This window comes from Dipteris shenzhenensis, chromosome 32, assembly GCF_047967505.1.
Source record: "Dipteris shenzhenensis isolate YYH24624 ecotype China chromosome 32, Dip_SZ_1.0, whole genome shotgun sequence".
Classification (NCBI taxonomy): Eukaryota; Viridiplantae; Streptophyta; class Polypodiopsida; order Gleicheniales; family Dipteridaceae; genus Dipteris; species Dipteris shenzhenensis.
The window spans coordinates 12,751,079-12,764,945 of record NC_141627.1 but is presented as its reverse complement, the minus strand read 5'-3'; the positions used below and the strand labels follow the sequence as shown (position 1 = coordinate 12,764,945).

Below are 13,867 nucleotides of genomic sequence, written 5' to 3'. Positions count from 1 at the left end.
CTATAGCAGATACCTACACAGCATACAGCAGTAAAAGATGCAGCAGTCAGGTGCACTTTGGAGCTGATTTGGAGGTTGGAGCAGTGTAGGAACATCCAACAGACAGGTACGCTGCCACATCGCACAAGGCAAGATGATTTGGAGGATTTCTGGTCTGCATCTGCAAGTCGGCCAGTGTGTAGGATTACAGAGGTTGGTTGGATGGAGGATTCCAGGCCTATAAAAAGGCTTCCAAGGGGGGCATTCACTATTCCACATTGCAGGATCTTTGGTGCCTCACATTGGGCTGCCGTTACAGCAGCAAGGAGGTCCAAAAGTTAGAACACTTGTGAAAGTTCCTCACATTGGGCTGCACAACAGCAGGGAGGACAATATTCACAGCACTCACCATTGGCTGCCTCCACAGCAGCAAGGAGGTCAAGTTTCAAAGAGCAAACACTGCCTTACATTTGGCAGTCCATTGGAGCAGCAGGAAGGTGTGTTTGCGGGGAAACACTACGAAGCCCATAGAAGCTATAGGAGAGCAACACAGGCTGAAGTGTTTTGAAGTTCCACTAGGAGGTAGGAGAACAAATTTTGTGAGCCACAAGGGTTCACATTTAGGCAGCACCCTGCTGATAGATGGTGGCACTCTGTGCCCAGATTTTGTATATGGTTTGGTTCATCTTTGGACAAACATATATTACTCTTTCTACATCTCTCTACAGCACTGTTCAATTATTGTATGCACATCTCTCACTCTCTACATTAGTACACAATAAGGAAAGTAGTTGGATTTGAAATTAGCCCTATGTGATCTTGGGCACTATCTCTTTGTTTATCTTCTAGTTCACGGAGTGTTGGCAGTAGCAATCAACGTCCACCTTGGTTTTCTAAGAGCCTTGATGGACACTCACAAGAGTTGGGAGCTTGAAGGTGAGAACTTAGTGAAAGGGGATCTCGGTTCATCTTATAGAAATTGACTTCTATGTCTAAAGGACAGGTACCCTTGCAAGGAGGGTGATCCAGATTCGGGTAGGTGTATGAATTGGTAAGCCCTTCACATACTCATCATGGCTGTTAGCAGCCCATCCCTTGCTTTGGGGAAATGGATAAGCTTGACGGAAGCAACTACCCTCTATGGAAGATGAAGTCTAGAGCCACATGGTGGTTTGGCTGATCTGGGAGATTACAACAGGAGTAGAGCTGTGACACCAGCAGATCGCATTGCATTGGGAACTGCGTGAAGCAAAGGCCCTTGCCATTATCACTGGCATGACTGCAAATTCAGTCCTCCCGCATATTCAACTTGCAGATACAGCATTCTCAGCATGGACCATGCCAAGGATCATGTATGAGATCAACAATGATGCGAGGATTCTCGATCTCTAGGCAAAGTTGTATACCATGCACATGAGGGGGACTTACTTCAGGAGAACATCACCAAGATGAAAGTGGTGAGGGATCAACTTTCCACGGTCGGAAGACGGATTCGGCAAGGATTGTTAGGCTCTTTCTTGGCATGCTTCCTAGGAGCTACAAAGGGGTGATTACAACCATGGTGGCAAGGAAATGGTTTGTACTAGTGACTTTCGACGAGCTAGTGCCTCTGCTTTTGCAAGAGGAAGCCTGAGAGAAGAACTATGTGTAGGAACAAAGTGGAGACAGGTTGTGAACACAAGTGAGCACGTGTGCACACACAAGAAAGCTCCAATAGAAATGTTCAAATGAAACAATACAAATACTTGGTATATATAGTACCCAAGTACTACTGGTCAACCATAGGGTTGACTTAATGCTTACAACACCATATCTTTGTAATGTCTTATAAATCCCCCCTCAAAGATATGGCTGAAAGTACCCTGGAAATGTCTCAGGTGTACCCTGCAGTACCTAAAGTACCATGGTTGCACAAATTCGTCTAGATGGATATGCAACCTATGGGAGTATATGAAAACAATGTCATTGTGAATCACTTCACAACCCCCCTTGCCATTGCGAGAATGTCTCTGATCCCCAAGCCATGTCGATGTTATAAGAAAAGATCTGTTGACAGAGCTTTGGTGAGGATATATGCCACATTGTCCTCAGATGGACAATAGATGAGATCAGTGAAGCCATCAAAAATACAATCCCGTACATAATGATAATGATTTTCAATGTGTTTCATGCGAGCATGAAAGACAGGATTGTTGGCTATGGCAATGCAACTCTGGTTGTCACAGAAGATAGAGTTTGCTTCGCGATGCAAGTCATGCACAAGCTTTCTTAACCACATTAACTCCGTAGTGGCTGAATTTGCAGCTTTGTACTCTGCTTCACTGGAGGGAAGAGAGAGTCGCTCTTGCTTCTTACTGAACCATGAGATACAGGCTGAACCCGATGAGAAGCAATAGCCAATAGTGGACCGTCTGTTGTCAATGTCCCCTGACCAATCTGAGTCGGTGAAACCACTCAGCTTTAGATCACAATCTAAAGCATAATGCAAGCCAAGAGAGAGTGTGCCATGGACATATCTAAGAGCCCTCTTTGCTGCATTCCAATGTGTGATTGTGGGACAATGCATGAACTGGTTCAAAAGCCCTATGGCATAGGTAATATCAGGCCGTGTGGAGCATAGATATATCAAACTACCAACCAAATGCCTGTACAAAGTGCCATCAAACTTTTCAGCAGTATCATGCTTACTCAGCTTGAGTCCCTTTTCCAATGGAGTAGCCACATGCTTACAGTTCTCCATTTTAAATTTCTGCAACAACCCCTTCGAATACTCTGTCTGTGACAGAAGTCCCATCATGGGTCTGCCAAAACTTAATGCCAAGAAAATAATGCAATAGGCCCAAATTTGTCATGTCAAAGTTGTGACATAAAGCGGACTGCACTGCTGTAATTTGCTGCAAATCACTGCCAATGAGTATGATGTCATCCACATATAGTACCAACATGACCAATTCTGATTTTTGCTGCAGAACATACAGATTTGGCTCTGTATGAGTATTGACAAAGCCCTGGGCCAGCAAAAGCTGATGTATCTTCTAATACCACGCACGAGGTGCTTGCTTTATTCATATAGAGCCTTCTTGAGCTTGCATACCTTGTGCTCTTGTCCCTTCACCTCAAAACCTTGGGGCTGATGTACATAGACCTCCTCTTTAAGATCTCCATTGAGGAAAGAGGTCTTGACATCCATCTGGTACACTGACCAACCATAAAATACACCAAGAGAGATGACAGAACGAATGGTGGTCATCTTGGCCACTGGAGCAAAAGTCTCCTCATAATCTATTCCCTCCTCTTGTGCATACCCCTTGTCAACCAAACGGGCTTTGTATCTCTCAACTGTGCCATCTGAATGGTATTTCACCTTATCAATCCATTTCGTGCCAACCACATTTTTCCCAATGGGCGCATCAACCAAGTCCCATGTGGCATTCTTCTCAATGGATTTAATCTCATCTTCCATAGCTTTCTGCCATGCCGGATTATGCTGAGCATCCTTGAAGCTCCGAGGCTCATTTTCAGCTTCCATCATTGAGGTCATCAAAGCAAAATTGACCTTTTTCTGATTTTTCTGAGTGCTGGCCCTAGTTTTCCCCAAAGTAGGCTGATCCTTAGCATCTTGAATGGTCAACCTTACCCAACATGGAATAGATTTCTCTGCTGTACCACTCGGGGCTGCATCAACATCTTCAGTGGCCTCACAACATTGATAATGCCTCCAAACATGAGGCTGTCTATTCTCATTAATTGGCTGCAAATCTGAAACATCTGAGGGAGAGCCATCCTCAACATGTGGCAAGCCATCTGAACTGTAAGAAGTAGAAGGGGAAGCAACAAGAGACTCCGTCTCATCATCCTCAAACTGGATGATGTCCAAAGGGGTGTCATTGTATGGGGGCAAGTCTGCACTAGCGGGCTGCATGCACTCATTCTCAGCAAAGAGAACATCTGTGCTGATTATTACCTTCCTGGTAGCGGGATTTATAAAGCCTAAATCCCTTGCTTTCAGTGCTATACCCCACGAAAATGAATTTGACACTCTTGTCATCAAGCTTTCTCCGATGCGCACCTGGAACCAAAGCATATGCCACTGAGTCAAAAACTCTAAAATGACTAACCTTTGGCTTAAAGCCATACAAAGCCTCAAATGGAGTCACATTAACAAAAGCTCTGGTAGAGCATCTGTTCTGAATATAAGTGGCTGTCACCACTTCTTCTCCCCAAAAAGCCTTTGAGACTCTTGAATTTCAGCATGCATCTCGTCATTTCCATGACAGTACGATTCTTCCTCTCAAGGATTGGATTATGTTGTGGTATGTAAGGGCATGTCAAGTGATGTTTAATCCCATGCTGCTTCAAAAATCCCTGGAATGCATGTGACATGTACTCTCCCCCTCTATCTGAGTTGAGTGTTCCAATTCTAGAATTGGTTTGGTTCTCAGCCATAGCTTTGAACTGCTGAAACCAATAGAACACCTCAAATTTTTCGTTCATGAGAAAAAGCCATGTGAACCTGGAGAAGTCATCTATAAAGGTCACAAAGTACTTTGCTCCTCTATGCATGGGAATAGTCATGGGGCCACATACATCACTGTGCACTATCTGCAACACTCTGGTTACCTTGACCCAATTCTTGCCTTGTTTACTAAATGGCAAGAGATGCAATTTGCCAAGTGCACACCCCTCACACACTTCATATTATTGTTGTACAAGTAGGACAATGCCCTATGATGGACATGTCCAAACCTGGCATCCCATAAATCAGCCTGGGAAGTGTTTGCTACAGCCAATACCTTCTAATCTTAAGGCTGAGCATCAAGCTTGTATAAGCCTCTATCATATGTGCCTGTTGCTACAACCTCATACCCTTTCTTTGGATCCTTGATCCTGCATCGGTTATCCTGAAATTCGACCAACATATGTTGAACATGGACAATGTTTGAAACTGAAATCAGATTTTGCCTCAAATCTAGAGCATACCAAACATCTTGGTATGCTTAACTTTCCCATTATCAAGCTAAATGGGAATGTGCCCAACTCCGATGATGTCTTGAGAAGCATCATTGGCACATGTAACCTGTCTGCCATGAACAGGTGTGATGCTCTCAAACCACTCCTGGCGACGAGGAGTCATGTGCTTTTAGTAGCACCACTGTCGATATACCATGTATCACTTGCAACAAGGGAAGCATCCCTTGATTGATTTTCAGCATTCAAATCCCCCTTGGCATCCATCTTCTCATTAAATGCAGCAAACACAAAATCTCTATCACCTTGGGCAAGATGAGCTTCACCATGTGCATCTGAAGCACGAGTTTTAGTGGGAGCAACAAAATTACTGCTAGAGCTGTCCCTTTGTCTTTTCTTTTCATTGGCAATCCTTTTCTAACACTCTGCAATGTAATGTCCTCGCTTCTTGCAATAGTTGCATTTGCCATTTTTCTGATTTTTGCTTGACCTGCTTGCATTCCCCTCCTTGGGCTGAGTTATATGGCTGTGTTTAGGCTCAAACTTTTTCTGAAATCTGCCCTTTCCACCCATGGCAAGCGCTTGCTCACCCTAACGAGAGGGTTTGGCAAATTTTGAGCATCTCTCCTCTTCCTACAACAAAATTCCAACTAACTCATCGAAGGAGAGTGAGGCTGTCCTAAGAACAATGGTCAATGAAGTGATGACTGTGCCATATGAGGGCGCTAAGCTATTGAAAGTAATAGAGACAAGCTTCTTGTCTTCTATTTCCTCATTAATACTTGCGAGTTGATCACGTAGATCAGTGATCCTGGCAATATGATCAGTGATGGCCTGGCCTTCCTCCATCTCGAGATCCTTGAGCTGATTTGTCAAGGCAATGGCCCTTGCCTCATTCTTAACATGATACATGTTTATCAATCTTTCCCATGCTACCTTTGCATCCTTGCACGGCTTGATAGTCGTCATAATGTGCCTCTTTACATTTGTGGTAATAAAAAACATTGCTTGGGCACTGCGGCGGTCAAAATTCTTTTGCTTCTCCATCGATGCTATGGGACTAGCAGGAGGGGCTATAGTAGTCTGCTATCTATGCCTGTAGTTTGGCCCGAAGAAGCTGTGCTGGTGTAGATGAGCCTGTTGGCCTCACCTCATCCCCACTAACAATATCCCACAAGCCCTTACCAACCAAGATGTTCTTAAGCATGAATGACCACAAGGCATAGTTTGGTCCATCCAGCTTGTCACCCTCGGACAAATTGCCAAAACTGTCGAAAAGAGTCGACATGATGCAAAATGGGAACCCACAAGCTGCAAATGTACCTGCAAAAAGAACTGCAAGTCCCAAAAGTGCAACTCGCTGCAAACGTGCTTGCAAATCCCAAACAAATGCTTGCTGTAAATGCAAAGTACGACTGACTGCTCTAAAATGCCACTGACTACGCAATGCAATCATTGCAAAAATGGCATCAACCAATCACTGCACTCTGTTGCAATCTAAAGTGCAATCCCAAATTGAAAATGCACAACCCAAATCTGAAATAGCGCACCCACGAGTGCTTAAATGCATCCAACGGAGCTCAGAGGCATCCACAACTGTAAAGTAACTACAAATGCACCCAACAATGCAGAGTATCTGCAAATGCACCTGAGAGTGCAAGAGTATGGACTGCAAAAAGAGTCCCGAAGCGAAATACACAGCTCAAAACACTTACTGAAAGTGCACCTTGGCCCGAACTACCTGCAAAACAGTCCACTGACTGTGTGGGCAAGTTGGAGATGACAAAGGAGTTGAAGTGAGCTGCTTGGAGCTGAATGAAGCTGTTGGGAGTACTTCTGAAGACAATACTCGTGTAGGGAAGAGCCTGGAGAAGTATGGAGACGCCTGGAGCTGCTAGAACACACCCGGGAGAGGCTGGGGCTGAAAAGGGTCCAAATCTGAGCAAAAACGTTGAAAAACAGCCAAAAACTACTTGAAATCACCTTCCGACAAGTCGCACGGACTTGCGCAACTGTACGGACAGATCTGTACGGACGTACGGACATACAGACGTCTTTCAAAAAACGTCGAAATCGGACCTCAAAAGGTTAAAAAACAGCCGTTGGACTGTTGGAGCTACCTCAAACGAAAGTTGGAGAGCTGAATGTGAGAACCAGGAATGCGCACTGGAGGACTAACCTTGTGGGAGTCTGGAAGCAAGCGCAGGAATGGGCTCTAGAGACAGAAGCACTTTGATACCAAATGTAGGAACAAAGTGGAGACAGGTTGTGAACACAAGTGAGCAAGAGTGCACACACAAGAAAGCTCCAATAGAAATGTTCAAATGAAACAATACAAGTACTTGGTATAAATAGTACCCAAGTACTACTGGTCAACCATAGGGTTGACTGTATGCCTACAACACAATATCTTTGTAATGTCTTATACTATGATGAATCCAAGATAAGTCCTTTCATGTTCAAGACGAGAGTAAAGGCACAACGATAAGTCTCACAACGGTAAGCCCAATAAGACCCATGATGAAAATGGAAGCAAGAAGAATAAGAAATGCTTGTACTGTGGCCAGCCAGGCATTTTGTGAAGGACTCTAGAAAGAAGAAGGATGACCAAAAGAGGAGGAAAGAGTCCAATCAAGAATCAGAAGAGTCGAAACCGGCAGCAAATGTGGAAATAACTGAGTAGCTTTTCTTAGTAACAGCTCTAAGTGTTGCTGATGTAGGATACACAGATCTTGGTGTACTGGTATGTATGTTAATGCAACGCATTGCTCAGGCACCAAACACATCGTGTTGCAAAAAATCACATGGTTTGAAACTTTGTTAAAGCAACTAGTACATAATGCTTAAGCAATATAAATAGGCAAAGAGAGAGAGAGAGAGAAAGAAAAGAAAGATGTATTAATGTCTACAAGGGGCCTTGCGGGCCTATGAGACAAAGTACATGCCAAAAAGGTAACTCATACAAGCCACTGAGGGCTGAAGCAAAGGGTTCACTAAGACCCTTGCTGAAAGCTAAAAAGCTAAAGTGCTAAAACTAATAAATCAAGTGTCGAAATGCCAGAGTAGCGAAAGCCAAATACCAGAGGAGTGTCAGTTACTCAGGGCTAGCACTCCTAGTACTTTACATGCTCAGGTTTCGTATATCTAGGTAACCTAGTGGCTCTTTGATGAGATGTGAGGAGCTCTCGTATTTGTGTCTGTCAAGCTATCTCACGACATGGGGGAGGGCGTGGTCTCCTCAATCTTTGGATCCCGTGTTGTGTCTTTCTTTAGCACATCTTTCCATGCAAGCATATCTGCATTCCCCTTCGCGATTTGCTGTATGAACTCTGCATGTTTCCCTGGTACCATTGTTTCCAAAGCTGCCATTTCCTTTTTGAGCTGTTCATTCTCTGATTTCAGTACATCAATGATCTTGCATCCTTCCTCTGGCACCCCCTTTGCATCTTTGAGCTGTTGCATTTGTTCTTTGATGGTGTTCAGCTCCTCGTTTAACGGCAATCTGAGAGGCCAAATGAGTGGTTTTTTCACCTAGAACACAATTCATGTCCTACAACATTTTACCTTTTTCACATGTCCATTTGGTTTGCATCTCCTCTTGCCATTCCTTCATTTCATCATGCATTTGGGCTCGGAGGTTTGAGAGCTCATCTCCTCTAGTATCTCTCAGCTTCTTGCGTAGGCATTCAATTTCAATGTCTTGTAACTTGCATACTTCCTTGAGTGTTGATATGCAAGCCTTGACACTCGGGTCTTCTATCTTCTCCACCTTCGTCCAAATGAGGCTATACTTCCAGTCCTTCTCACCTCTTGTTTTTTGATCTAGTGAGCTCTCTTTTGTCCCCATATTGGCAGCCTTTCTTGATCCTATAATCTTCTTGGAGTGTATTTTTTTTGCAGGTACAGATTCGGTGTAGAGTGCGAGAGTTGAGGAGGGAGGCCTTGAGGTCTTGAGGGGCTGGCCACCAAGGTCAGCCTCGATGACTAGCAGCATGAGGCTGCCTCACAAGCAACACACAGTTGCTACGGGCCACGGGGATCCCTATGGCATTGGTGGCGCAACTGAGCAGCCCATGGGGCTGCTTGGGGGCCTCAGGGCTCACACAGGTGCCCCCGGTACCCAACATAAGGCGCCACACAGAGAAGGGGGGATGAGAAGCCCTTGGGGGATCCGGCGACGCCCGCGACAGCTTGGAGGGGCAGACGGGGCTCCCGTGAACAGCGAGTAGGGTGGAGGCGCGCAGCAAGCGTGGCGGGGGGGAGCAGCGAGCAAGGTGGGTGGAGGTGGAGAGCAAGGGTGGCGGGTGGGTGAGCAGCTAGTGTGGAGGGGAGCATGGCAGGAGCAGCAGAGGCAGTGGTAGAGCAGCAGAGGCAGCAGCAGAAGCAAAAAGGGAGCAACAACACAGAGAGAGAGAGAGAGAGAGAGAGAGAGAGAGAGAGAGAGAGGGTGATTAAGCACCAATTCTTCCCGGTAAGAGGAGGGGGGGGGCGGGAGGGAGGTAGGGAGGGAGGGGGGGGAGAGAGAGAGAGAGAGAGAGAGATTATTAAAGTCTATGAAAGACCGATGGGTCTATGAGACTGGTAGAAAACATGATACAACAAGGAGAAGGGTGGAGCTACTAAGTGAGCATCATCACCCATGCTGAGTGCTAAGTCCTCAAAATATACATACTCATATATCATTAGTAGTGACATTATCATCCTCATCTATACAATGTGGTCTCATAATTATGTGGGTGTCAGTGGAAGCTCAGGGGAGGGTGAGGTTGTGCGGATGTATAGCCTGTGATGGAGCGCTGGCGGCTGTCCGTGGGTGCAATCCATCTCGATCTCCTAGTGATGACCCTACTCTAACCAGAGCTACTGTAACTCCTATGGGCCGTGCTCCAGGTCTGAATAGGGATGGGAGGTCGCTAAGTGTAATCTGTGTGTCTATCCGCTGTCAAGTATGGCGTGTCTCAAACTTTGGGTCTCTATTGCGTCTCCTGTCAAGGAGTGTGATCCATATGGTCCGAGTGAAAAAACTTTGTAATCCTGCTCTGGGAAGAATTAGACTGTGTGTCGGAGGTCGGTATCCATGCCCTAAGTAGGTGCTCTTTGTGCCAAAGTGCCTCATGAAGGAAAGCAGCAAGGCACCCCCAGTTTGGGTATGAAAGAAGCCCGGAGAGGGGCACAAAACCATCTCTGAAGAGACAGTGATATCGACAACGGATGTCATAGTAGACGGGCATCTGAATGCGAAGTGCTCCTCTGACTCGACTTCCTGTTGATCACATAGTGTGCATATGCGACACCCTCTGGGTATCCCCTCAGCTCGTCCGCTCTCGATATGGAGTCGGTGTGATGACACTCGAAACTGCATAATGGCGATCCTCAGTGAATGCGGTAGGTGGATCAGAGAGAGTTGCATGAAGAGTGATCAGGACATTATTTTTATGAAAACAAGTAAACAACACAAAGTTTTCAATCAAAGCAATGCATTATTTTTAAAAACAAAAACCAATTAAAAAAGCTAGCAATCACATCCCTCTCCCTCCTTCATGTCTCCTACTGGTTTATTCAATTATTCTCAGGATCTATTGAATGTAAACTGATTTTTTTGGGGGTTTGACATGATAAAATAAACATGATAGTAAAACTTGATTGAGAATTGATTCCTGTTACATCAAGAAAACTGCTCATGCAACTACGGTAAGACATTAAACAACACATCTATTATGATAAATTGGATTTCATATCAAAGTAATAAGTTGTGCAAGTTAAATGTATAATTAACAACAATAAGTTGTGTGTATGTGCATACATGCAGCTTACATGTGGAATAAATACACGATGAGGAAGAATTACTACTCTTCCCCTCTACCCTCCATAAGACTTGTGGGCATGCCCTTTCCTTCAGTTGCAGGTTATCGTCACAGGTGTCCAAATCTTTGGAATTTGTGTCCTAAAATTTGTGGGCATGCCCTTCCTTTGAGTTGTTGCAGGTTATTGTCACAGGTGTTCAAATATTTAGAAATTGAAGTTAAATAAATGCATCACCTTCATTTGTTTGTGCAATTTGATGTTGTTCTTCTCACTATTCTACATTCACACCTCTGTAAACAAAGAAGAGAGAAAGATTATTTATGGAAGAATATGTAGTTCTTTGTCTAGTCCATAATTCAAGCTCCTCTCCTTTAGTACAATACCCAAAACCTGGCGTTGTAGTCTCATCACCTCCCACAAAAGTGGAAAGCCTCCGTTTAAGTTTGAAATCAAAATATTAACAAAAGAAAGCCACTTGTGAAAATTAGATAATGAAACCAGTGTGAAGGAAAAGGTAGAAATAAGCGCTTCCTTCTCTGACTTCATGTCATCGATGTAATGAACATATTATACTCTTACATTGAGGCTTTCCTATAGAGAAACTTTCATGAAGAGCTCTGTATGATGACAATGGGATATTCTTACAGTTTGAAAACCTGTGTATGCAGCCCACTGCTACTTGTTCTTCTTCCACTCAATTGATTTAGAGTATCCTCCAAGCAAATCCAGATTCTTCCACAGTCATGGCTGCATATGCTTAGTGGCTCTACCACAAAGGTCAGTTTGGCCAGAGAGTGCACGTCTTGCTTATCAACAGCGTCTTTGTAAAACATGTGGCAGCTAAGGATACACATCCTCATGGAATCGTATAAATGATAGCTGCTGCAAGTTGCAGGACAGCCTACCACAATGTCATTGCGGAAGGGGCCCAGAGAAATTCTGCATAGCAATCGGACCTATTGTTTAAATATTTGGCGTCAAAAATTCTCTATGCCTTTTGGATTCAGTCAAAGGCTAGAACCTTGGTATACTCATCATTGAGGAGCATCCAAAAAGTCTCAAAATCTTTAACGATTGGACATGTGACCAACAGAAAAGGCAACTATAAGATGGTCTTTGAGCACAATCTAAAAACCAATGATCACAAAGACAGTAGAAAGTTGTGGCTTGCACTTCATGTTGCTGTTAGATATATGCACAACAAATGAGTACCTGTGATTCCAAGAGTCCACAATACCATCACAAAGTTTCGATGGAGTGACATATTTCCTACAGACGCTATGTAGTCGACAATGCGATCACAACAAAAAAAGTAGGCAGTGTTCTTACTACAAAGGCATAGTAAGAGAAAAGAGCGCCTGAACCTGAAAACCAGATAGAGAGGGATGCGCTTGCTGGCTATAATTGACATTTCAAAACATGCTCTATAAAGTTCCAAATGTATCGACAGAATCAACAACCCTTTGTGAAAGGAGAGCCTGTGCATTGCTCAAGGTGGCCACTGATCTAAAAAACATCAAACTGAGCACCCTTCTTTCTTAAATCCTGTTTGCTTCTCCCATGGCAACTCTCCTTTCTTTCTTAAGTCCTGTTTGCTACTCCCATGGCAACTCTCTTTTCTTTCTTAAATCGTGTGGGCTTGTCCCATGGCACTTTCTTCCATTGAATGACCCATTATCATTCCTGGAACAATTTGTCCTCTTACATGGATGGGTGCCTTAATTCTCAATATCCAGACACCAAAAACTGTTGCCTTGTGATTGGACTCACCTCTAAGAATAGTCAGCAACCAAAAAAACAGTTGCAGGGCTGACCTAAGGATCAAAAGCAAAGAAATCCCAGGTAGATACTGCCTCTATGGGCATAGGCTTTTAAGAAAGTCCGCAGCATACCCTACCTGCATTCAGCGTTGGGTTTAAAAGCACCCCAGCAAAATGTCACGTGCCCATGCTGATGGAGCCGATTGCTGGTTCTTCCTGCCGCTAGGCTGGCTGCTGCGCATGATGCCAAAAGGAAGCCTTCAATATGTTCAACTCCCCTTCTACCTGGTCGTTTGTTGTCAACCATACCTGACGGGCTTGGGGACTGGCTGGCCTGTTGGATGAGCTGGCTACAAAATTCTGTTTCAGATGTTGAGAAATTCTATTAAATGAGAGACCCTTTTAGGAGTGCTTGCGATTGTAGAATGCGTGATTTCACTGAAACCTCCGTAGTCTACGTCTCAATTAGTTTACTAGTGTGCTGATAAAACATCATTTCAAAGCAACACGTAATCACGTGAATATGATCAACGCATCTAATATGTACAATGCATATGATGCAAATCCTAGCCGTTTGAGACCGATTTTGCGTGTCTCTCTCCTTTGGAACTCGTTGGAGAGGCAATTTTCTTGCACCTGGCTTGAGGAGGGCACCGGGCTGGAGAGGAGCCAGTCTTCTCCAGTGACAATGATAGAGCAAAAAAGGGTCTGAAAGAGAAATCAAATGAAGAACGAAATTGTAGACGACACTGTTTGGCGAATTCTCTAGTTTTTTGCCTCCCTTTTTTTTCCTTGGCCTCTTTGAACTTCGCTCTTGCTGAAAAATCTCTCACCTCGTCATCAATGCAACGCCTTGAAGACAATTATTAAGGTTCCACTATCGTGCTAATATGACCCCTCACACGTAGACTCACCTCAATAATCATCTCCATCATTCCTTATGGATAACACTGACGATCGCCGTTCCCTACTTAAGAACATGCAAAGACGACGAGTTGGCTTTTCGAAGTACCTCGAAACACACTGAGTTGAAATCCATTATTTATCAGGAGCCAAAGCGTATTGGGAGCATTGGAGAACTCTCTCTCGAACAAACGGTCTCAAGAAAAGCAGACGCTAAATTCTTCGCCATGGATCTCAATCAATCAATTCTTCGCCATGGATCTCAATCAAGACCTCGTGGATGAGGACTATTTATAATTGGGTTTGCATGATTGCATACAGGACGGAGGTGGTTGATCGCTCGCACGTTGAACGAGGGTGACTGAAGGTGATATATATATATATATTTTTAAAACTGTCTCCATTTTGTTGCGTTTTGCACTTTATCCAATTTATCTTCTTACCTTATATAA

At 44.2% G+C, this 13,867-nt stretch overlaps 1 protein-coding gene across 1 annotated transcript in view; it reads right to left on the bottom strand.

The window, feature by feature from the left end:
• LOC147880318 (uncharacterized) overlaps positions 1-13,597 on the bottom strand; it is a 144,377-nt gene extending 130,780 nt beyond the window's left edge. The window contains exon 1 of the mRNA XM_087371152.1: positions 13,525-13,597. Coding sequence (XP_087227278.1) covers positions 13,525-13,551 — 27 coding nt within the window. The 5' untranslated portion in view covers positions 13,552-13,597. The remainder of the gene's footprint in view (positions 1-13,524) is intronic.
• Between the last annotated feature and the right edge of the window lie 270 nt (positions 13,598-13,867).